Raw genomic sequence first — 25968 nt, forward strand, 5'->3', positions numbered from 1 at the left:
CAACTTTGGAGAGAAATTTGGAAACACAGCTTGACAATGTACACACCCCAGGACCCAGCAGTCCCACTCCCTGCTATATTAATCAGAGATATTTTGCTCTTACACACAAAGACATGCACAAGGATGCTCATCGCAGGATCATTTGCAATTGCATAAGAAATAAGAAAGTAATCTGTACATCTACCAATAGTGGAGGAAATTTTAAAATTATGGGGTTTTCATACAATGGGTTATTCTTCCTCAGGTAAAATGAATGGACCAGGGCTACATGTATCAACATAAACAAATCTTATAAAACAATGTTGAATGAAAGCAAGTTGAAATGATTCCATTTATGTAAATATGTACATAATCATATGTGAAACTTATTTAAATATTAAAAACATATAAAATAATACTATATTTTAATGGACACCTCTATAGTAAAAGTATAAAAATGTGAATAGCAGATACACACCAATTTAGAATAGTAGTTACCTATGGGTAAGTAGCAGTGAAGAAAGTAATGAAAATGGATCAGCAGGAGGGCAGAATCAGATAGACATAATACTATGGCAAAATGATTGCTAAATATGGGTGATGAGCAGAAGGTTTTTATTATATTACTCTATTCTTTCATATATATGAAATATTTTATATTTTAAAATTTAATAAAATAACTTATAAAAGTCCCAGGGAAGGAGTCTAGTTGACCTATCCTGGGTCAGCTGCCCATTTTTGGACCAATCAACTGAGTCATGGAAGAACATGGCTGCTCTTGCTCTAGCCATGTATTGGAAGGAGGCTGGGGATGGAGATAGTGTCCTTGAGAAGGGAGGGCATCTGCACAGAACCAAAGATACCGACTGAGTGCTGGTCCCAGGGGCATAAGCAGCCAGGATATATGGGAAATTAACCAGGATACACATTAGAATCCCCTAGGAGCTTCTTTCAGGACTCAAACCCAGACCTGGTGAGTCAGAATTTTCAGGCATTCACATTTCAAAAAAGCCTTCCTGTTGGTTCTGATGGGAAACCCTAGTTAAAGAAAATCACTTAAGGCCTTGGGTTCAAACCACCAAGTTGAAGCCCCTGGCCTAGGCGAGCGGGCCTTTATGCACTAGATAAAATAGTGCATAATAGTGACTCTCTTCCCTCCGAGAGTCAGCCTGTGGACAAAGGAGAGGACGCACACAGGTGGACTTGTTTCTAGGAAAGCCCCACTCCCAGGCTTCATCCTTCAGTAAGTAATACCCTTGGCCTGAACCACCCACCTTGGTTCCTCTGGGGTTTGGCTTTAAGAGGTAGGTTAGTGAGGAGAGGGACTTGAGCTTCCCTTAGAGACCAAAAGTTTTAATGTTGGTGATTTTCCAAAGCCCCTTTGCATGGTTTATAATGACAGTAGTAAAAACATTGACTTGCTAATTGCCGGACACTGTGCAGAAATGATTCGTCCAAAGTCCCTAAGCTAGGGGCTGGCAAAGTCAGGACTCAAACCCAGGTCTGTCAGACTCCCAGATCTGTGCCCTGGGGAATCTTGGGTCACTGAAGATTCTTCATAGTGTGGCAGCAACTGGCCTTCTCTCCTTACTGCCTGCTCTTGACACCCCAGAGTACACTCATCTCCCAGCACACCAAGCACGACCTGGTGGTCAGGTGATGATGCTGTCAATGGCTTCACACCCTTCTTATTGTTGCCCTCTTTGCATGGTGTCCCCTGAGTATCCTTTCTACCAAACCATCTATGTGGCAAGTCCTCATGGGTCTTCAAGGCTTTGCAAAATGTATTGGGTAGGCCAAAAGGTTCATTTGCTTTTTTTCTGTAAGATGGCTCTAGTAGCACTTAGTTGTCTTTAACTTCGTTCAAAACAATTTTTTTAGATTGTATGTGACAGCTGTCGTATCAGCATGCATTTAAAAAAAAAAGACTTATCAAAATTGGTGAATTTTTGTGTAGCCATTTTAATATTGAAGATGGAAGAAAAAAAAACATTTTCAGCATATTATACTTTATTATTTCAAGAAAGGTAAAAACTCAACTGAAATGCACAGAAAGATTTGTGCAGTGTATGGAGAAGGTGCTGTGACTGATTGAACGTGTTACAAGTGGTTTGCGAAGTTTTGTGCTGGAGTTTTCTCGTTGGACGATGCTCCACGGTCGGGTAGACCAGTTGAAGTTGGTAGCAATCAAACTGAAACAATAATTGAGAACAATGAACGTTATACCACGCGGGAGGTAGCCTACATACTCAAAATATCCAAATCAAGCATTGAAAATCATTTGCACCAGCTTGGTTATGTGAATCACTTTGATGTTTGGGTTCCACATAAGTTAAGTGAAAAAAACCTCTTGACCATATTTCCGCATGCGATTCTCTACTGAAATGTAATGAAAACATTCCGTTTTTAAAGCAAATTGTGACGGGCGATGAAAAGTGGATACTGTACAACAGTGTGGAATGGAGGAGATTGTGGAGCAAGCGAAATGAACCACCACCAACCACACCGAAGGCCGGTCTTCATCCAAAGAAGGTGATGTTGTGTAAACGGTGGGATTGGAAAACCAAACAATTAATTCCAACAAGTACTGCTCCCAGTTAGACCAACTGAAAGCAGCACTTGATGAAAAGGGTCCAGGATTAGTCAATAGAAGATGCATAATCTTCCCTCAGGATAACACAAGACCACATGTTTCTTTGATGACCAGGCAAAAACTGTTACAGCTTGGTTGGGAACTTCTGATTCATCCACCGTATTCACCAGACATTGCACCTTCGGATTTCCATTTACTTCAGTCTTTACAAAATTCTCTTAATGGAAAAAATTTCAATTCCCTGGAAGACTGTAGAAGGCACCTGGAATTGTTCCTTGCTGAAAAAGGTAAAAAGTTTTGGGAAGGTGGAGTTATGAAGTTGCCTGAAAAAGGGCAGAAGGTAGTGGAACAAGAGGGTGAATATGTTGTTCAATAAAGTTCTTGGTGAAAATGAAAAATGTCTTTTATTTTTACTTAACAAACCAAAGGTACTTTTTGGCCCACCCAATACAATACTGTTGGTTGCTTACCTCTCATCTTCCCCATTCCACTGTGCACTCCCAAAGGGGGCACCGATTCACTCATCTCTGTATCCGGAGTTGATAAGCAGAATGTGAGGGGATGAGTGAATACACAAATGAGTGAATGAATCAATGGTAATGGCAATGGCAAGCAAATGGTAGCAATGCAGAGGAGGGGAGTGTGGGGTCTGCAGCCATAGTAACAATGATGTTGCTGTGTGATAGTGCTAGGAAGATGGTAACCATGGCAACACTGATGGTGAGGCCTCTTTAGACAGTACAAGTGCTGCCCGCTGTCCATGCCAAACCTGACCCACTCAGTGGCCAAACAAGATGATGAGTACAAGTAGCAACTGTTGTCCTGAAGCAGTAGGATGGGCAAATGTATAAGGTGTGATTTGTTCTAAGGACAATCTTCGTGTGTGCACTCGTGCCTGCTGCGAGTGTATTAGGGGAAGAGGGACAGTTCCATATATGTGTGTGGGGCGCGGCCAGATGTGTAGAGGGCTAAGTGTGTGGGAAGGGGGAGTCAGCCTGCCGCGTGTGTGGCTGCAGTGTGGTGTTTCTGGGAGGGCGCCGTTGTGGGGGGGGGGGGGCCGTGTGCGCGCACACGCGCGCTAGCTTGAGCTTCATCGTGGGGGGCGGGGTTCCGGGGCTGCGGGCCGGAGACCCTCGGCCCCACAGCGTACGGGGTTGGGGGGGTTGTGGGGGGTGCTCTGCCCATCCATCGCCCCGAGCTCAGCGAGCGAGGCGGATATCACAGTGTCACAGGGGCTCGGCTCGCAGATCTTATCCTCTTCATTTCCGCCTGAGCCAAGCCGGCCCGCACTAGATCCCTGAAGGCTCCATCCATCATCATGGAGGGAAAGATGAGGGCTGGACGGGGGTGGGGGTGGACTCTCAGATGGCGAGGAGAGGGAGGGGGTGGCGGGTACCAGGAGCACCATCGGACATCCGAGAAAGGCATCGGGACAAGTTGGCGGGGGTGGGCATTTTGGGATCTGCTTTTCCCCGTGGGGGAGGAGATGCTCTCTTGGCCCTGGCCGGGATGAGGGACAGCGGCCGGACTCAGCCCTAGCCTGGAACACCACGCAGGTTGCTGGGGTCCGGAACCCTGGTGCCTGGCCTCGCTCTCCCAAGCTGGGGGGCAGTGTGGGGAGGGAGCGTGTCTCCATTCCAGCCCTAGGGAGAGGGGTGTTTTAAGCGAGGGTCCGCACCTGGACCCTCCGAGGTGGCTCCGGGCTTGGGGCGGCGTAGGCGGGGGCGGGCGCCCCGAAGGGAGGCCTTATTTCATTTCCCCGCACTGCTGAGGTTTCTGCGAAGTGTCTCTCTCACCTCTTTAAATTTTACGGCGCTTGGCTTGTGGCCGCAGGCCCCGCCCCGGGCAGGAAGTGGGTGCTGAGTCTGGGAGCCTCCCCGGCCAGGGGGTGACTCCACCAGGCAGGGCGTGGGTCAGGCCCGGGGTGCCCGGACTCTGCGGGACGGCCAGCCTGCGACCCCTCTCTGGTTCCCCCGGGCCTTCCTGGAGGGGGTCTGGATTGTCTGGGCCCAGGGGTAGGGTTTGCCTCGTAGCTTCTCAGGCCTGGCCCCGCCCCCTTTTCCAGACTCCTTCATAGGCCACACCTCCCTCCTCCAGCTCCCAGTGAGTGTTGGGGTGTGCGGGGTCGAGGAGGGATCCTGGAAGAGGGAATAAGAGGACCAGAAGTGGATATCAGCCTTGGGGCCCCGATCTAGGTCAGGTACACCAGTGCAGTCTGCAGATGAGGCAGGTAAGCTCTGGTCCCTGATGGACGGGCCTGGCACCTGCTGGGAGATCAGGTTGGGGGCTGGAAATGAAGGGAGGGGGCATGGGGAGGCAGCTGGGCCCCAACACTTCCTTCAGGAGCCTGCTATGACTCCTTACCAGGATCAATTAGTGGGGGCAGGAGTGTGGTCTTGCACTGGAGAGGATGAAGGAGAACAGGAGATGAATGTGAACAGGAGTGGGGCTTGAGGGAGGAAAGAAGTGTGAGCAGAAGGGCATAGAATGTCGGAGGATCCCGTTAACTGGGGGAGGCACTGCCCATAGACACCCAGCCAGTTAGAGTCAGGATTTGAACACAGTTATGTCTGACTCCAGAGCCCCTTTTTTTAAAATTAATTAATTAATTAATTAATTTAATTTTTGGCTGCATTGGGTCTTCGTTCCTGCGTGCAGGCTTTCTTTAGTTGCAGCAAGTGGGGGCTACTCTTTGTTGCAGTGCGTGGGCTTTTCATTGTGGTGGCTTCTCTTGCTGCAGAGCATGGGCTCTAGGCGCGTGGGCGTCAGTAGTTGTGCCACGTGGGCTTAGTAGCTGTGGCTCACGGGCTCTAGAGTGCAGGCTCGGTAGTTGTGGCACACGGGCTTAGTTGCTCCGTGGCATGTGGGATCTTCCCAGACCAGGGCTTGAACCCATGTCCCCTGCCTTGGCGGGCGGATTTTTAACCACTGTGCCACCAGGGAAGCCCCAGAGCCCCTTTTTAAGATTTGTAATCATCACCTTGATTTCTCTACATTTTACTTCTTATTGATACAGCCCCAGACTATCCAATCAAGCAGCCACAGACATAACTTTGTGACAGGCACATAACCAGAAGGAAACAAAAAGCCCAAAACAGAAATTTGGCTCCACTGGCCTGGGAGATGTGGAGCCGGTGGCCCAGCAGGGAGAGACACTAGCTTCCCAGATAGCCCCTGGTCGGGGGCTCTGGGACACCAGGGCTGGTTCAGTTCAGAGCAGGGCGTGGGAGTTGGGGGCAGAACTGCAGCTGAAACTGCCTGCCTGGTAGTTGAAGCCTGCTGAAAAAGGCTTTGAAACATTCTTTTTCTGCGTTGACCTGGAGAGGACATGTCCTGGATAGCACACTCCAGGGAGCTCAACCACCAGCATCTGTATGAGGAAAATTGGTCACCTCCGCATGACCCGGCAAGGGTCTGTTGTGGCCGCCCCTCCCCTACTCCCACACCTGCTCCTGGCTAACGCTCCTGTCTTTTCACACTCCTCACAGCCAATCTCTCACCGAGTCCTATAGATTTGCCCTTCTAAACATCTCTCAAGTCTGTCCCCTTCTCTCTTATCCCTGCCACCTCAGTCATCGTACTCCTTACTGTGGTCTCTCCTTGTGTTATTGCAACGAGCTCCTATCCGTCCTCGATACTATGATGACAATAGGGCCCTGTCATACCCTTTTAAAACCCTTTAAGGGCTGCCAGCTGCTCCCAGGATAAAGCCAAAGTTCACAGCGTTGAGTTCAAGCCTGCCTTTCCTGCTTCTCTCACTTGGTTTTACGAAAATAACCTTACCCCTTCGTGCTTCTGAGGCTATTGCATGTGGCGCCCTCTGCCTGGAATGCCCTTCCCTCCCTTCTGTACTGGGCTAGATTTTTGTCACCCCAGGCCCAGCTCAAGTACCTCTGCTCTGGGAAGACTTCCTGGAGGGAATCCCTCTTCTGTGCTCTCATGGCCTCTGTGCTCCCTTGCCCCCTGGTTATAATTGGCTGTTAGGATCTGTCTAGGTCTTGCACTAGACTAATTGCTCACAGAGGGCAGGGCCCTTATTTCACATAGGAGCCTGAGAACCTGGCAGGAGGAGTCAAGAGGGGATTGCTGTTGAATGATAAAGGGGAACCGGTATTGTTTGGGACCTAGCACCAGGCTGCCCCCAGCCTGTTTCTGGACTTCCTCGGACATGGGACCCTGGGTCCATGATACTTGGGGTGTGGGTGAGGAGGAAGAGGCTGGTGAGTGGCATTGTGAGCTTGTTTGAACATTATCCCTTCACATGAATTCTCTTTCCTCTGAATCCCTCTCACACTGCCCCCAACGCTGCAGAAGACCTACCTGTAATGAGGACTGAAGATTCAGGAATGTTCCAATCACTGCCTGTGGCTTTTGCGTCTTATTGAATAGGGTGACTGGTTGTCATGGAAACCCGAGTGCAGGAAGCTCCTTCTGGCTCCCTTCCCAGGGTGGAACTGCGGGCTGAGTGCCCTCTACGGCCTCTGGCTGAGCTGCTGCCAAGCTGGCAGCTGGTGCTGGATGGCTGGGGCCTACCCACTCTGGGCCAGACTGGGTCTCATCATTCCTTCCTCAGTAGAAGTTTGTGGGTTCATCCCAGAGTGTTGACCCGAGCCTGCACCACACACTTCAAGGCTGTAACTCTATAAACATGTTTCTTCTCCTTTGGGGACCAGCAAACCTCTGGATAAACTCAGGTTCAGGTTCTGGAGTCAGACAGCATGGGTTCTAGTCTTGACTCTGCCACTGCTTGTGTTGCTGTGTAGTCTTGAGCAAGACATTTAATTTTCTAAGTCTCAGTTCCCTCATCTGTAAAATGGGGATAATAATAGCATCATGAGATTTCCACTTTTGGTAAGATGGTGAACTAGTGCTCTAAAAGGCCCTCCCACTAAAATACAACTAGATTCTGCATGAATTACAAAAACAAAACAAAATAAAACAAACCATTATTTTTAATGCATTGCTGGGTTTGTTAGAAAGTAAGGGAAATCTCTAAGGACTAAATATCCTCTGCCAAGAAAAACTCAACAAGACAGTGAGTAACTAAAACTAAAGCATGGAGTCATCACTAACAGGTAAACAGGAAAGTCAGGCTAAATGTTGAAATAAACACTGTGATAGGCAAATTAAGTCTAGGGCAGAGGCAAGGTGAGAGAACTTAACTTGAGACTCCTGAATTGTGCCCAGGTCTCTTGAAGGTGGCTAAAGTAGTCCCAGATTAATAGCAGCCCCGACTAAATGCAAATGCCATCAGTATGAATGTACCTCCAATTTAGGCCCTCAGGATTCCCACAGGTTAAATTAAAAATATGAGCTCACAATCAGTGATCACCAAACTACAAGGAAACAAGCCACTATGAGTGAGAGTCAGCAATACAATAAACAATACGCTGAGACAATACGCCCTTCCTAAATACTTTGGCTATTGGAATTACCAAATACAGAATATAAAACAATCATGTATAAAATGTTCAAAGAAATACAAGATGGAATCACATCGCAAAAAAAATGTGGAATAAAAACCTGTCTACAATGCCCAGAATGTTTGAAAATAAACCAAATAGCACTTGTATAAATGAAAATTGTAATCAGTGATATAAAAATCTCATGAGATGGACTAAATAGATTAGATGCAGCTGAAGAGAAAATTATGAACTGGAAAGTAGATCTGAAGAAATTACCCAGAATATAGCACAGAGAAAAAAAGAGATGTAAAATATAAAAGGAGGTTAAGAGAAATGGAGACAAGAATAAGAAGGTCTGCTATGCAGCTGAAACCCACAAGGAAAGAGCAGAGAAAGCTAAGGTGAGATTATATTTGAAGAGATAATGGCTGAGAACTTTTCAGAACTTGTAAGAGAAGTGAATTCACTCCTAGACACATTGTAGTAAACTTGCAAAAGACCAAAAATAAAGATAAGAACTTAGAAGCAACTGGAGAATAGAAACAAGCTGGTTATAAAAGAATGGCATTTAGACTAACAGTAAAATTATCGATAGCCACAATAGAAATCCATAAGAAATGGGAAACTATTTTCAAAGACCCAAGACAAAATAATTATTGACCTAGGTTTGCATACTCAGTAAAACTATCTTTTGAGCATGAGAACAAAATGAAGTCATCTTCACATGAACAAAACCTGAGGGATTTTACCACTGACAGACTTTCATTAAAGGAAAGTAAAAATGATCCCAAAAGGAAAGTCTGATATACAAGAACAAATGTTGAGTAAAGAAGTGGTAAACAAGTAAGTAAATTTAAACAAAAAGTGTCTGTATAAAATAGTGTTAATAGCAGTAATAATGTCTACTTTGTGGGCAAAAAAGAAATAAAAAGGTAGAACTCAAATACTGGATGTCAGTCACATACAAGTTGGGAGAGGTGATTGGAATTAATGTGGTTTAAAGTCCTTGAATTATCTGGGGATGGCAGGGGGACTAAATAAGTATTAACCCTAGACTGTTTTTAAAGTTTGAAAAATAAAAATTTAAGGGTAATTTCTAAAAAATAATAGAAAAGGAGTATGTAACTACCAAATCTGTAGAGGAAAAGAAATGGAGTAAAAGGTGAAAACCTCTCAACTTTTAAAAAAGTGAGAAAGGGGAAACAAGAACCATGGAAAAGATGGGTGGATCAAAAAGAAAGTACAAAATTAGGTGGCAGATACAAATCCAGATTTATCACTAACTGTAAAAACTGTAAATGTGCTAAACTCTTCAGTAAAGAAATAGACATAATATTTGAAATATTAAATATTTTTAAAATCCAGCTGTATGTTGTGTACAAAAGTCACTCCTAAAACATAAGGACACCAAAAGGCTGAAAATAAAGGCATTCAAAATGATACATGAGGGGACTTCCCTGGTAGCCCACTGGTTAAGAATCCACCTTCCAATGCAGGGGACACGGGTTCAATCCCTGGTTGGGGAACAAAGATCCCACATGCCATGGGGCAACTAAGCCTGAACCCTCTAGAGCCCGCACGCCACAACTAGAGAGCCCATGTGCCACAGCTACTGAGCCTTCATGCTCTGGAGCCCGCACGCTGCAACTACTGAGCCCGCATGCTCTATAGCCCACGTGCCTCAACAAAAGATCCTCCATGCTGCAACGAAGATCCCGTGTGCTGCAAATAAGACCTGACACAGCCAAATAAATAAATATTAAAACAAACAAAATCCAAAGTGATTCAAGAGAAAAAAATATCAACCAAAGGAAAGCTGGAGTGGCTTTATTACTATCAAAAAAGTAGTCAATAGGGCTTCCCTGGTGGCGCAGTGGTTGAGAGTCTGCCTGCCAATGGGGAGACAAGGGTTCGTGCCCTGGTCTGGGAAAATCCCACATGCCATGGAGCAGCTAGGCCCGTGAGCCATGGCTGCTGAGCCTGCGCGTCTGGAGCCTGTGCTCTGCAACGGGAGAAGCCACAACAGTGAGAGGCCCGTGTACCGCAAAAAGAAAAAAAAAAAAAAAGTCATTAAGTTAAATATTATAAAAGATAAGGAGAGTTCCTAATAATGATAAAAGTTTTAATGAAACTGGAAGATAAAACAATTCAATTCATAAAATAGCCTCAAAACATACAAAGAAAGAATGGACAACTACAGAGAAAAATTGGTAAATCCATGATTATTATGGAAGATTTCAACATATCTCTTGTAGTTATTGCTATGTCAAACAAAGAAAAAATTAAGGTATAGAAGATTTTAACTACACAATTAACAAACTTGAACAAATGGATATAGATAAAATCCTGAATCCAACAATTAGAGAATACAAATGTTTTCATCCACACAAGGGAAATGTATAAAAAGTGACCACATACTAGAACATAATACAATTCTTAGTAAATTATAATATCCGGTATACAGATCATGTTTCTGTAACCTGCAATGCAACTAGGTTAAAAATCAATGATAAAACAATGAGTAAAAATTTTTCCATGTGTTTGTGAGTTAGAAAAAAATCACACTGGAAAACTTTAAAGCCCTTATGAGTGAAAATGTTGCATATCAAAACTTTTGTAATGCAGTGTAAGTGGTAGTTTTTGGGAAATTTAGAGCTTTAAATGCTTATATTTTTAAAAAAGAAAGCTGATAATTAGCTAAGCATCCAGCTTACAAAAATAGGAAAAGAATAAAAGCTCAATAAAAGAAAAGGAAAGAATATCATAAATTAATAAAATAGAAAAATAAAGATACAGTAGAGGGAATCAACAAGGCCAAAATTAATTCTTTGAAAGACTAATAAAGTAGATAAACATCTGGCAAAGTTTAAAAAGAATTTTTTAAAGGCATAAATCAATAATATTAAGGATGAGGAAGGAAATATTGCTACAGCTAGAGCAGAGATTAAAAAGATAAAAAGAATATTTTATATAACTTTGTATTAAATAAATTTTAAAACAGGCAAAATGCACAGATTCTTTGGAACACATGACTTCTCAAAACTGGCTTAAGAAAAAAAAAATCCTGAATAGTCCCATAACCACTAAACATAATTAAATAGGTTGCTAATCCCACATAGAAAACATCAAGCCCAGATGGTTTCAAACATTCTAAGAACAGATATTACAATTTTATACAAACTCTTCCAGAGAATAGAAAAAAGGGAACACTATCAGCTCACTTTGAGAAATCAGTATAACTATTATACAAATCAGGACAACCTCATTCACGTGCCTAAATGCAAAAATCAAGAAAGAATAGAAGACTGAATCCAGCAAGATATTTAAAAATCATGACCAAACCAGGTTTATACCATGGACCTAATGAGGTTTAACATTAATATATATTATATATTAATATAATATTAATATTATTACTATATTATATATTATTATATTGTGTATAGTAGATATTATGTTACATATTAGCATGTATTACATGTTCTATAACATTATTAATATATATTAAATTGTAAATATGTGCAGTGACATTAACAGGTTAAAGGAGAAGATCTATGTAGAAGAAGCATTTAATCAAAATCAACATTCTTTCATGATTAAAATTCTTACCTTCCTAGGAAAATAAGGGAATTTTCTTAACTTACAAAATTTAGCAAAATCGTACTTATTAATAAAAAGTAAAAAGGATTATCCTTAACAAAACACGATAAGGATCTTAATATCCTCCTAATCAACATTTTATTGGAAGTCCTAGCCAATGTGTTTAATATTTTTAAAAGAACAAGAAGGAGAAGAAAAGGAAGGAAAGAAGAATAATGATTAGAAAGAAACAAAACTATCATTTCCAGGTGAGATGACTATCTACATTAAAAAATCCAAAATAATATACCAAGAGATTATTAGGATTAATGAGTTTATGAAGGTGGCAGGATATAAGATAATATTCAAAACTAAATTGCTCGTCTCTATACTTATAAAACAATTCAGAAAAAGACAACATTTAGAATAGCAACAGAAAGTAAGGAATGTAAAAATAAATCTAATAAAAGATGTGCAAGACCTGTTGCAGAAAATGTTACAACCTTATTGAAAGACGTCAGAGAAGACCTAATAAACAGGGAGATTTATCCTGTTCAGTTCTCCACATATTGATCTATAGAGTAATTTTCATTCCAATCAAAACCCCAATAGGAATTTTAAAAGTACTTTACAAGCTGATTCTAAGTGGAAGAACAAAAGCCCAAGACTAGCCGTACCCTCCTGAAGAAGAAATGGTGGTTAAACATGCCTAAATGCAATCAAGACTTAGTATCAAGTGTTAGTAGTTAAGATCACGTGGTATTGGCATGGGATTAGACCGATAGACCAGTGCAACAGTAATAAAAGTTCACATGTGTAGAAAGCTGACATACGATAGAATTGGCTTTTCAGATGACTGGGGAAGTATTAACTATTTGATGTAAGGTGCCTGGATACTAGATTATTCATATGGAAAAATATGAAGTTGGATCCTTATCTCACCTGTACTCCAAACTAAATTCTTTTTTTTTTTTTTTTGTGGTAGGCGGGCCTCTCACTGTTGTGGCCTCTCCCGTTGCGGAGCACAGGCTCTGGACGCACAGGCTCAGCGGCCATGGCTCACGGGCCCAGCCGCTCCGCGGCATGTGGGATCTTCCCGGACCAGGGCACGAACCTGTGTCCCCTGCATTGGCAGGCGGACTCTCAACCACTGCGCCACCAGGGAAGCCCTCCAAACTAAATTCTTAATGGGTTAAAATTTTAAATGTGAAAGTCAAAACTTTAAAATTTAAGAAAAAATGTAAGAGAATATCTTTCTGATTCAGGTAGTGAAGGATTTTGTAAATAAGACACACAAAAAAAGCACAAACCATAAATGTATGATGAATCAGGCTACATTAAAATGAAGAACTTCTGTTCCACAAGCTGGAAAAAACTATTTGTAGCACATAAAACTAGTGAAGGATTTGTATCTAGAATATATATATTTTTTAAAAACCCTAGAAATAAATAAGAAAAAGACAAACAACCCAAAAGAAAATTGAGTGAAAGACGTAAATAGGCATTTCACAAAAGGGAAAACACAGATGGAGAATAAACATATGAAAAGATGCTCAACCTCACTAATCCTTTGGGGCAGATCCAAATCGATAAGTACTGTCACGGATGGGGAGCGACGGGAACTCTTCTTAACTGCTGGTGAGAGTGTAAATAGTGAAATCACCATGGAAGATACAGACTTTGTCTGACACAGCTGACCCTGTGCATATCCTGGCAACCCAGCAACTCCCCACCAGGTCATATTCTGTAAAGACTCTGGTATGTGTGCGTTGGAAGTCATGTAGATGGACATTCATTGCAGCATTGTTTGTTTTAATGAAAAATTGGAAAAACCCAAATATCTGCAATAGGAAAATTAAAAAATAAATGGAATATTAGATAGCAACGAATAATGGTCACAAGCGAGAATGTGGATGAATGTTGGCTACAATATTGAGTAAAAAATGGAACTAGTAGAAGACTATGCATACTATATTACTAGCATAAAGTTCAAAAACATGGAAAACTGAACAATAATTTTATGGGATCAGGAATTCGTTTTTATTTTTAAAGCAAGGCAATGATAAACACAAAATACAAGATAGTGGTTATCTTCAGGATGAGGTAGGAGAGGGATGGGCTGGAATACTCAGGAAGACTCAGTTGTCTTGGTAGTGTCCTAGTTTCTATCTTTCGTAATGCTCTAGTTGGGTTCACAGGTGTTTATCTTATCCTTCACAACTTATATCAGTTATAAGTTTTGTGTATGTATCAGGTATAACAAAAAGAAAAATGAACTCCAGTTACACACTTTAAAAAAAATAAGATATAACCAAAAAAGAACAAAGAAAGATTATAAAATAAAGGGCTGGACAGAGACAAAGATAGTAGGTTAAGGCACACACAAAAAACAATGTAGGAGTACCAACCTTATTATCAAAGTAGAATTCAGTACCAAAAGCATTGAACAGGACAGAGATAGACATTAGCTAATGAAGAAAGATACATTCCCTGAGAAAGAGAAAATAATCATAAACCTTGTACCAAACAACACAGCAGCCAACTAATATAAAGCAAAACTCCAGGGAAAAAAAATCTCAGTAGTTATCTTAATATCCTTCCTGTTTGGTGTTAGTAGAGTCCTCCATGCAATGGTGCTGCTAGCCAGGCCCCCTCTTGAGCAGTGCCGTGGCTTCAGGAGTCATCTCTGAGACAGGTGCCCACCTTTCCCAGTGATTTGGAAAGGCCTCAGGGAGTGTGGCCAGGCTCCCAGGGGTCCCAGTCCAGACTTCCAGCCCAGCTCCTGCACCTGCTTCTATATCTGGCCTCCCCATGGATGATGCCTACTTCTTCCTGCTTCTTCTCCTGACCTGCCTGATGTTCATCAACTTTCTAGGCTCCTAAGCTACAAGATTTCTTCCCTGGACTATCCTGGTGTGGGGGGCTTTTAAGCTGTGAAAATGGACCCACCCTTCTCTCTTCCCTTCCCCATCTTCCCATCTGTGCCAACTGGCTGTGTGAACTTAGCAAGTGGCTGACCACCCTGAGTTCCGCCGTTCCCTTTGCACAAGGCAATGATGCAAGAGGCACAGACCATGCCTGTGATAGACGGGGCTAGCCGTGAGAGGGAGGGTGGCTTTCTGGCTGTCAGTCTCCCTTTCTCCTTGCTTCTCTTGTCCTGGCCTGTATGAGCCAACCTGCTGGCCAGCACCTGGGAGGCAGCTTAAGACGGGCCACACCTCTCGGCCTTGCTGTTGAATCCTCACTCCTGTTGCCCTGGGATGCGGCCTCCTTCTCTGTCTCTCAGGCCATTCCAAGGCACTCCTTGGCTTGGAGCCTGGTCCGGTGAAGCCCGCTCCACCCCTCAGAAATGCAGAGTTGCAAAATATTTGGGGCTTTTCCTGGCTGTCCTGGCCTTCCTTCTAGGCAGAGTTGCTTGTTTACAGTGGTAAGTTGCTCTCAGGATCTGCCACTCACTAGCTCTGTGACCTGGAACAAGCTCCTTCACCTCTCAGAGCCTCAGCGTCTTCATCTGTAGAATGGGGGTGACAATACTTTGAGTGAAAATGAAATGAGATCATATCTGAAGGCACCAGCCTATGATAAGTACCCAGTACTCAGTAGCTATCGTTATTGTCCTGGTCATCATCACTATTATCATTATTGTTCGTTGTTGGCAGAGTATTTTATAAGCAACAAGACACCTTGTAGTAAGCTGCTTTCTTCCAGAGTTGCAGCTTCACTTTGCTTTGCGCAGCATGACTCCAGGTTTCTGCTCTTGTCACAGTCGCTCTGTTTGTGGTCATTTTTGTGGTGGGTATAACTTGATTGTTTGCTTATTAGTAACTCAGCACCAGTAATTCACTTTTTCAATTGACCTCTGTTGCTTATGAAGTACCCCACTGCCTGGCCCTGCGGCACAGCTTCCCAGTTCCAGCTGTGGGTGAACTGGAGGGGGTTCCCCTCTGTGTGTGGCACCAGAGGGGGCCAGGCATGTGCTCATGGCCAAGAGCTCAGATAGCATAACTACCAGCATTCCTGTAACTTGTGCCATGAGACTCAGGCCTGGCTGACTGTCTGTGCCTCGATGCCTCCTCTGGTGTGGCCCCTGAGGTCATGGGAGGCCCAGGTGTCTGTCAGCCTCCGAGCATGGGGAAAGGTAGCCTGGTGTCACAGGAAACCCAGCTCCTGGAAGCTTCCCTGGCCTAAAGGGGAAGGGGGAGCCTTGCCATTGTCAGTGCTAAGGGCCACCCCCCATCCACCGCCTTCAAGGCCCTTGGGCTCCTCTTGGTTCAGTGCTCTGGGCTGAGTTAACTTCCTGGGTAGGCAGAGTGAGGAGCGCCCATGAATAATCTTAGCCGCACTGTTTGAGCACCTGAGGTTGGCTGAACCCTGTGCCTGGTTCACTTGCTCATGTGACCCTCATGATGGCTCTATGCTTGTCCCTCTGTTTACAAAGAAAACAAGGCTTGGAGTGGTTAAGTGACTTGCCCAAGGTCACATGGCCGGCATTTGGCAGAGCTGGGACTGGAACTTGACATCATCGCACTTACCCCCATTCTCTGAAGCTTGATGGGATGGGATACCCTCAGAGCCCCAGGCCCCCACCAGATCAGTTGCCCCCTATTGGTAGGCCCCAGGGATTGAAATGATCAGAATGAAATACTGACCCTTGAATCTGGGGCTCCCAACTGTGACCTGCATCCCCTGTTCTGGAAGCATCCACAAGGACCAGCACACACTGAGGGTGGAGCTGGATCTTGCACTGGTGAGGGAGCCCCCCTTTATGTGCCTGGGGAACGAGGCTTCTCTGGGTACTGAAGGAGGGGTGGAGGAGAAGGGGCCAGGCGGGACTGTAGGGGGTGCCTTGCAGTCTTCTATTCATCCCCTGCGCTCCTCCGTCTGGGCTCAGGGAGGGTTGATTCCCCAGGAGCTAGGGCACTGAGGATACGAAGACTCCCTGAGCCTCAGTTTCCTTATCAGTAAAAATGGAGGTAGTGCCAGTAACTGCCTCATAGGTGAGTGTGAGGAATCAGTGAGAAGGACAGACAAGGCTGGAAGTCACTGAAGCAAGGGCTCAAGGAAAGGCTGCTATTTCCCTCCTCCCACCTCCCCTTGTTTTCCTCCCCCTTTGTCTCTGTCACTGCCCCAGCTCTGGTTCAAATCGCAACTTTGCCATTTCCTAGCTGTGTGGCCTCGGGAAGGTTCCTTAACATCTCTGAGCCTATTTTTCTGTTCTGTAAGATGGGAATGCCGAGGAATGCATGGTATCATCCTTGTAAAGCGCTCACACAGGGCCTGGTGCACAGAAGCCTCCCAGAAGGAGAGTTTCTTCCCTCCTTCCTTCTCTGGCCATGATCTGAAGCCTGCCCCATCTCTGCATTGTTTCTTGAGCCTAACTGATGCTTCAGCTGTCACCTGCCTGACTCCCGGTGGCCACCTTGTGGCCTGATGGGTGACTGCAGGTTCAGAAGCAAAATTCAAACTAGCTTCTGGTCTGTGTTGGGGATTTAATAGCAAAGCGCCCCAAGGGAGGTAAGGAGTGAAAGTGGGGTGCTGCACACAGAAAGGCGCCTGGATGTTCCGTGCAGACAGGAGATGCTCCAGGGGCCGGCCCCCTGCCACTGGGCCCGTTCTTGCTTGATTCTGTGCTGAGAACTTCCTGCACTTCACTTCGTTGCAGATTTGGCTCCGATTTGAATCAGAGTTTTTCAAATGAAGAAACGGGCTTCTGGGACCATGGTGGGGCACATCAAGGGATCCAAGGAATTGAAAATGTACGTTTTTGGTACATTTTTGTAGCCTAGGGAGCGGATACAGAGGGTTTTGGTTTTTATTATTCCTCTTTAGGCCACAAATAGGTACCTTACATATACTCCTCTCTATTATTCAAAATCTCACAGTGTGCTCACTTCATTCTCAGCTAAATCAGAGTATGGGATGTGTCAGTTGTCCTGTCACTGCCAAGGGCCTGACTGACCCCTGGATGCCCAGTGTGGGCATCTCACCTCCTGCTGTCTCTGGCCTTTGGATCCTGAATTTAACCTGGGTGTGCCCCGCCTCCCTGGTCCTCTGAGGCTCCAACCTCTGAGCACTTGTTCTGGCTGTTCCCTCCTCCAGGAGGCTTCCCCTGATTTCCCAGGCACAGCTGACGAAGCCCCTCCCCCAGCTTTGAGTCCTTTGTGCTTGTCTCGCAGCTCCTTCTTAGCTCTTGACAGGCGGGCAGGGTCCTGGGAGGGTCTGCCATGCAAGGGATGAAGACCAAAAGGGATGAGCAATCCGGGGGCCGTCTCCATTCTCCAGTCAAGCCCCAGGGGTTGCCCTGCAGTCAAAGCCATAATAGAGACCCCTGTCCATCCGTCAGTGCCCGGGGTCAAGGTCTGCCTGGCGTGGGGTCTGGGACACTCAGAGGCCAAAAGGGGGCATCTGAGGCAGAGCAGCCCTGGCCAGCAGGACAGGAGGAACAGCAGAGAGCAGAGTCTTCACTGTCAAGTGGACATTAAATTGTTTTCGCCCCATGGGACTTCGAGGAGAAAGTGGAACGAGATATGCAAGGCTTAGCACAGCGTGGGGTGCACGGTGAGCATCCCTGAAGGCTGCTCCCAGAGGCAATGGGTGGAACCCCTCAGCTACCTAATTCTCTGCCTCAGTGCCCATCGAACCTTCCAGCAGGTCAGCCATGGGCGAGCAGGCCAACTGCATTGCCTGAGCCCAGGGGGTGCCCCTCTCATCACGGTGGGGGACTGCAGGGCTGTATGCAGCCACCCTCCTTCAGACCATCCTCCTAATGCCTGTTGGACTGCCCATCCAACCGCACATCTGTCAGGTGGATTCGCATTCCACGTAGCTGCTGCAGAGACCTCACCTTCTCCAATCCAGCCTCACAGCCCGCAGTTTTCTCAGGGAAGGCAGCAGTGGTGAACTCCAGAGGCAGGACCGGGCCGGGCCTCAGACCCTCGAAGACAAGTTTCGTAGGGTGGGCTCAGAGTCGCGTTCCTCTCCTGGGACCACCCCTCTTCTCAACTCCCACAGAACCGTGGTCTAGACCCTCTCCAACCCCAGGTTCCTGGGAGGAATCACCCTGGAGCAAGATACTTCTCTTCAAGCCTCAGTTTTCTTATCTTTGCAATGGGATAATAGCTGTTCTTAGTTGTTATGAGGGTCAGTGAGCTAAAGTCTGTGACTGGCAGTGGCAGGGACTTGGCTACTATTGGTCCTCTGGAAAGAGGGGCCTGGAGGGAGACCTTTTCCCACACCCTCTCTTGTCTCCATACTTGGCCTACATTTCCTCCCCCTCCCCTGACTTCACTTTCTGGGCTGTGGGGAGAAGACAGGCAGGAGAGAGGGGAGCAATGGATTAGCACAGCCCCTCCCCTCCACCCCCCCAAACATTTTTTAGTGACAGAATTTTGTCGGCAAGAGAGCTGGCAGCCCACTGCTGGGAGTGGGGTGGGGGGTTTGAGCTGGGAGTCTCCTCTCTCAGAAGCCTAGGCCTGGGGCTTGGTTGGAGGACCCAGTTTAGTCCTGCCTCTGTGCTCTGCAGTCTAGGCCAAGTGACTTAATTTCTCTGAGCCTCAGTGAGGCCACTCTGAAGGTAGGAGAGAGTTTCCTTGCTCCCTGGGTCCCTGGGCCTGACCTTGAAGGACCAGGTTGCAGGGCCAGAGAGTGTGGGCTTAGGGAGGCATCCGAGGTGGTGTTGAGGCCATGGGTTTACAGCTAAACCTGGTTTTGAGCCCTGGTTCTTCTGCCTCTTGTTGGCTTTGTCATATTGAACTGGTCATTTCCTCCTTCTGAGCCTTGGGTTTCGCTTCTGAAACATGGGACCTTGACATCTGCCTCTCGGGGGTGTGTGGGGTGCAAAGAAAGCGATGAATGGAAGGGCCTCACCCAGAAGCCCCTGGGGCTGGGAGTCACCCGAGGCTGCAGGAGAGAGTGGGGCGGAGCTGCCCCCAGGGGCGCTGGTGCCCCTGATGCACAACCAGGCAGATATGTGCAATGATACACCCAGGTGTGGTTGTGCAAACGTCTTCACTGATACATGGACACAAGTCTGAGACACCCAACTCCATACATAGATCTAGACAGCCAGCTGCACACCATAAACCAATACGTGCAGACTCCCAGCTTCCTACACAATCTACCCAGGCAGACTGACCCACAGAGCTATTTCCATAGACACGTGGGCACGCACGCACACACACTGATACTACCCAAGGTACTCTGAGGAAACTTGAGACCTCAAGGAACATACTTTGAGAACCACATTCCTTGAGTCTCTGCCATCTCCACCCCCCCCGGCCCCACCCCCACCCCCATCTCCCCTGGATCCCAGGGCCATGTCCAGCCCGGAGTCCTCAGGATTTGGCCTCAGCTTCATTCTCCCTGTCACATTCCCCTGGGTGAGCTCGCCCACCTTGTGCCTCAGTGACCATCCACCTGGTTGTTGAACACCTGGATACTCAGATCTGGTCCTTCTGAGGCTCAGCCCTGTCCAGGACACCTCTTGGGTGCCCCAGAGACCCTCAGCTCCACGTGCCTCAGATCAGAGTGCTCCAGCGACCCCATCACAGTGATCCAGGTGCCCTGACTCCCCTCTCGCCAGTATCTCCGGGATCTGCCCCCTTCTTTCTTCCCAATTTTACTACCCTGGTCAAAGCCATAGTCATCTGTCACCTAGGTGACCGAGTTGACCCCAGTCTCCAGTCCATCTGACCTAATTGGATCTATTCTCCACTCAGCATCAGGACCCTGGATGGTCTGGCCTTGCCTCCAGCCTCACTGCTTCTCCCCCAGCCCCAAACTTAGCTATTCTTGCAGTTCAAGAGACTCACAAGATTTTGCCAGCCCCTGAGTTTTTGCACAAGCGTGGAGCGCTCGCAGACACTCCTCCCCATTCAGTGGCCCCATGCGGGCTAACTTCCCATCTCAGCTTAATATGTAGCTGCTTCCAGGAAGCCTTCCATGATGCTCCGCCCCTCCAGATGAGGTTGGGTACTCCTATAACAAGGCTGCACTGTACCTCAACTGAGTTCACATCACACTGTCTACCTCCCTGAGGCAGGGACCAAGCCCCAGTTCTCAGCCTAGTGGCTGGCACTTAAGGGGCCCTTCATATTGGTTGGGTGAATGAATGATTGTGTTGGGGAAAGGGATGGAATGGGATGGGAGGGATGCATTTGTTTCAAGGATGGAGATGGGTCGGGGTTGGGATAGGACAAGGTTGGGGAGATGACAGTTATGGGGTGGGACAAGGGAATGTGTTCGGCTAGACTAGGGACCCCAGGCTCTCCCTTCCTGACCTGCTGTCCCTGGTGCCCATTGAGAAATCTGCAGACATCTCATGCAGGAATGGCTCAGGCCCCGCACAGCCTCCCCGCAAGGAGAGGCACCACAGGCGTGTACAGGTTGGTTTATTTACAAATATACTGATGTCTCATCTTTTTTTGTTTCCATTTTCTGCTTTTGTGGGAAGAGGCAGAAGGTGAGAGTGGAGGGCAGGGTGGGGTGGTGATGTAAACGCTAATAAATAATTTAACAATGACAAGTTATTAAATAAAATGTGTCTGGGGATGGCGGGTGGACAGTGAGAGTCTGTACAAGGAGAACAGCAGTGGCCGGTGGCCCGGTCCCCACACCTGGCTGGGCTGAGCTCCCCTGGGACCCTGGAGGGGGCGGGGGCACAGCAGAGACGCCCATTGGAAATGGCACCGTCCAAGGGCCAAACGTTGGAGGGTCCCTCCTGCTCCCCTGGCGCCCAGGCGGCATGTCTACGAGTGTGGGTCCGTGAGCCTTCATGTGTGTCTGGGTGTGAGTGTGTCTGTGTGCGTGCCTGTGAGCGTGGACCCCCTTCCCCGTGGGGCAGAGTGAGCCCAGAGCTGCAGGTTCTCCCACATGGGAGATGAGATTCTCACCCCAGGTGGTGCCCAGAGCTCAGGCTGGGCCCAGGCAGGGGTCAGCCACTTCTCCTTCCCCCAAGCCTCACTGCTAGGGCCCTACTCATCTGGACATGGTGGACCCCCTTACCTCATCCTCTCCAGGAAGCCTCCCAAGATGCCCAGCCCCCTGGCACTGGCCCCTTCTCTATGGGCTCTGCTGAGCCCACAGTCTGACTCTTAGAACCACAGCGTCCCTCTGTGTGGCCTCCCTGGAAGGCTCCACGGGGTAGGTGGTAACACTCGCTGTGTTACCTGGGGCATATTCCTTCCTCTCTCTGAACCTCAACTTCCCCACAGGGAAACAGGACTCGCCTTTTCTCCAGCACTCGCCCTGCCCACCTCTTACTTTCTCCCTCTTCCTCCAGAGACCAGACTGCTACCTCCCCCTTCCCTTGGGCTTCCCACCCAGGCACCATGTGATGGTGATCCCATATCACGGCAGGGGCGGGAGTGGTCCTGGCTACGCACGCCCTCCACCTCAGGTCAAGGCTGCACTTCCTATGCGAAGTGGAAAGAGCCTGGCCATCTCAGCTAGCCTCAGACCCCAGCAAGCCTGCTCGGTTCTGTGTGCTTCTGCTGGGTGACCTTCTCTGAGCCTCAGGTTCCTCATCTGAGAAATGGGTCCCCAACAATGTCCAGACAGGCTTGGGGTGGAATGTGTATGCCTCTCCTCCTAGGAGAGAGCCCCTCAAGGCGGGGGGGCCTACATCTTGTGCATCTGTGTCCCCACACCTAGTCCAGGGCTGGGCAGAGTGGGCATCAGAGCCTGGGGGCAGCGAGCTGCAGTACAGCGAAGGTGCTACCTAAACTAGCTGATGGGGCATCTTTGGCACGAGGGGCTGAGGTCCCTCTTGCTTTGACAATCTGTGGGTCATCAGCATGGGTGTCCTGTACCAGTTCCTGGCAGGGAGCAGTGTAATGGCAGAGGCAGAGCCCAGGCTGGAGTTGGGGTTTATGAGGCCCCAGAATGGCAATTTTACCAAGACAAGTCATGCTCCGACCTGGAGGTCGTTCACCAGACACAGAGGATGAGAAGCTGGCGTAGTGTCCCTATTCTCTGCTCCAGCTCTGTCCCTGACTAGTTGAGAGAGGCCTTGTCCCTGCCCCTCTCCTGGCCCACATTTTCCAGCTGCAGAATAAGGGGTGGACTAGTTGACCCATTCCTGAGGTTCCTTCCAACTTAAAGAGTCTGGGAGAGAAGGGCCAGGCCTACTGGTGGGGGAGAACATCTACCCCTGGACCTGCCCCAGTGCCCCTGGCATGATTTGACTGTGTGGGCGTAAGAGGAGAAAGGGGACCATCTCTCAAGAAACCAGAGTGGCTGCCTAAGGGACAAGTGGTGACCCAGGACCAAGAGATGGCACAGAACCTAGGTGGGCTGAGACTGCAGAAGGACTCAGGACATCAGCTAAGACCGTGTGGAAGTTCTGTGTAGAACAAGAAGAGCCCAGAAGGGCCAGGCTGGCTGCTGGGGCCTGAGGGCTGACTCTGAGCCGCATCTCAGCCCTGCCAGCTCTGCCATGGTGAAGTGTGGCAAGACGTGTGTGCAGAAGCCCAGGAGGGGCGGGGAGGTTGGCCTGGGATGCTCTGGAGGGACTGAGGTCTCCCCAGAGGACAGAGAAGCAAAACCACAGAGGATGTTGGTGAACTTTGAGGATCCCAGGAAGGGCCAGACAGAGGGGCCCTTCTCCAGACGGGTGGAGAGACACCCGTCATCCCATCAGCTCAAAGGCTGGACCAGGCAAACTTCTGCAGCCTAGGGCTCAGTGTTAGAATGGAAAGCAGAGCCATGAGCACTGGCTGAGGACACAGTGGCCTCCAGGGGCCAGCAAGGGGTCCCTGAGAACAGGGCCCATCAGCCTGGCCTCACTTCCTCTTTTGACAGGGTTAGTAGTTGGGTAGATTGGGGGCAGAGGTTGATACAGTGTATCTGGCTTCTAGCAGGGCGTTTGACAAAATGGTCCACATGCCTTAGGTGAGACACACAGGGCCGACTCCTTATATCGGCAGATGTGCTGAGGAGGGAGAACAAACCAGTGGTCCCAGAGTTGGGGTGCAGAGAAACTCCACAGGCTGGAATGAATCAAATAAGAGGAAACGTAACAAGAAAAAAGTCAAGGTCCTTCACTGGCTCTCCAGGGACCGATAAGTGCCCCCTCCACCCACACAGAGAAGAGAGTTGTGTCTTAGCTGTCACACATGTGTCAGGGTCAGGGGCTCTGGTTACAGAAAGGCAGGGTGAGTTTCCAAGGTTATGTGCCCTAAACCATTCACTGGGTCTCAGGCCACATTAACAGAGGCAGGGTGCCTAAAGTGGGGGAGGTGATTGACCTGCTCACTTTGGCTGGCTGATGACAGTGGGAAGACTGGGTTATATCTGTTCCATACCTTTAGAGGGAAAGCTGGAGCCAGGCTGGGTGGTACAGTTTAAAAGGAAGAGCTGGAGAAGCTGGAAAAGCCTGGCTTTGAGAAGCAAGGACTCAGGGCTGAATAGAGCAGAGGTGGAATCAGCAGAAAAGGCAGCTGACTTGGGGCCCGATGAAGTCACTGAAGGTTGCGAGGAGAGGCAGAAGTGGCTTGGGCAGGAACCAAACATCCTACGGAGTGCCAAGTGGGTGACTTTTGAGATGCTTTTCCACCTGGAGGTTCTGCCATTTGGTCTGATTCTACCTGGTTCTGCGGCCTCTGTCTCTGCCCAGGCAGCCCCCATCTGGACAGAAGCTAAGACACATCTGTGTCCACGTGCTTCAAGCTCACCTTACCCTCCTCACTTCCTCCCTCCCCTCCTATTGCTATCAGAGGGGCTCCCTGCCCCTGTCTGGCCGCTTCCTGCTTCCTGACAGGGCAGGGCAGGGCTGACCCGCAGAGGCCTGTCTGTCTCTTTCAGCACGTCTATGTATCTGTGTGCGTTTCCGCATGGGTGTGCCTTTAAGTGTGTGCGTTTGCATGTATGTCTCCATCCCTTTGAGTCAGCCTGGGCTCAACCTACCCGTCCCTGGTCCCGCCAGGATTGCCCCTCAGGGCAGAGCTGTGGTGGGCTTGGCCCACCTGCCAGGCTCTTCCCTACTCCTTCTCCAGGCTCCAGCTGGAAGGGGTGATCCTAGGCTAGCGGGCCTGCCCTCAGAGGTGGGGGAGGTGGGCACAGTGCAGAGCACAGGTACACACACATCTCACACCCACCATCGTCTGGGGGCATGCACGGGGGCCCTGCCTCGACCTAGGCCCATGCCATGGAGGTGGCCTGGACAGAGAGAGGACATTTAAAAAAATAGAGAGAATTTAAGCTTCCCGTAAAAGAGATGGGGAGGGGGAAGGAGGTGATGGAGGCCGAGGTGGGGCTGGGAGATGAGTGGCTGTCCGAGAGCTCTGGGTCCCTGGGGGTGACAGTCTCTGTGGGCAGGACACAGCCCCTGCCCAGGCTGTGCCCGTCTGCCTGTCTGGCTGTGCCCAGTGGGCACTTTAGCCAGGCCCAGTTGGCCGAGGGGAGGGCACCGTATGGCTGTCTGTAGAGTCTGTGCGGGTGGCAGGGCAGCCTCTGCGGCCTGCAGTCCCACCCCAGGGCCCTTGCCCAAGCGTCCGTGCGGCCCGGCTGGCTCTCAGGAGGCGAAGTAGGAACTCTGCATGGAGTAGAGCCTGTCGATGGGGTTCCCCACGCGGGCCTGCAGGGAGCCCACATCCGAGGAGCCGAGGAAGCAGTCGCTGAGGCTGGTTAAGGAGGTATCACTGTCGATGTCGTGGAAGATGGAGTCGTTCCCTGGGGGGCAGAGGCGGTGTCAGCACCGGGGTACAGGCTGGGGCTCCTGGGGGCCCTGTTGGCCCTACAGGCAGTGTGGCTGGAGGTGAGGGAGGGACAGGATGACCTGCCAACGGTGCCCGACCAGAGGGGTTGGGGGCTGTGGGTGAGGTCTCCAGGGCGCCCCCTTCCGGTCAGGAGGAGGCAGGTGGGCTGTGTCGGAAGGGGCTGCTGGGGTTGGGGGGGGGGCCCTGGGGCGGGAGGTGGCTTTTTCGGCCCCAGGCCTGCCAGGTCAGGCAGGGGGCAGGGGCCATGCTGGGGCAGCAGGGGGTCGGGCAGCTTACCATAGGGGTTCATGTGGTCACCTGGCATTTGGGGCGGCGTGAGGCCCTGCTGGAAGGGGTCGCTGCTGCCGTAGGGGCTCTGCTCCATGGCCACGATCTGCTGCTGCGGCGGGGCCAGCGGCGTGTAGGAGGCCATCATGCCCTCCATGCGACTCGACAGGACCTCTGGGGACAGAGCACGCCCTCACTGACTGGCCCTGCCTGCCCTGTCCTGGAGACCTCACAGATGTACCCCAGGAGTCCCATGACTTCCCTCACGACCCCCGAGTCCAGGCTGCCCACTGCGGTCTCTCTGGCCTCCTCCTTCCCAGCCCTGCCCCTGCTGAGGTTGCCTGTGGCCTTCTAGGGTCACTGAGCCTACATATCTGACCTTCCAGCCCACCAACCTTCCCCAGACACACAGTCCAGCGTCTCTTCCAGA

General features: G+C 48.9%; 1 protein-coding gene across 2 annotated transcripts in view; it reads right to left on the reverse strand.

Annotated features, from left to right (window-relative positions):
- Positions 1-20928: 20928 nt before the first annotated feature.
- Positions 20929-25968, reverse strand: part of LMX1B (LIM homeobox transcription factor 1 beta) — an 83519-nt gene continuing 78479 nt past the window's right edge. The window contains exons 7-8 of one of the 2 annotated variants that reach the window (XM_067743305.1): positions 25569-25712; positions 20929-25224 (exon numbers count right to left, since the gene is read on the reverse strand). In XM_067743305.1, the coding sequence (XP_067599406.1) occupies positions 25067-25224; positions 25569-25712 (302 nt within the window). In that variant the 3' untranslated portion in view covers positions 20929-25066. Of the gene's footprint in view, positions 25225-25547; positions 25713-25968 lie in introns of both variants that reach the window. The other variant, XM_067743304.1, reaches the window with a different exon arrangement.

Source organism: Pseudorca crassidens, chromosome 7 (assembly GCF_039906515.1).
Source record: "Pseudorca crassidens isolate mPseCra1 chromosome 7, mPseCra1.hap1, whole genome shotgun sequence".
Classification (NCBI taxonomy): Eukaryota; Metazoa; Chordata; class Mammalia; order Artiodactyla; family Delphinidae; genus Pseudorca; species Pseudorca crassidens.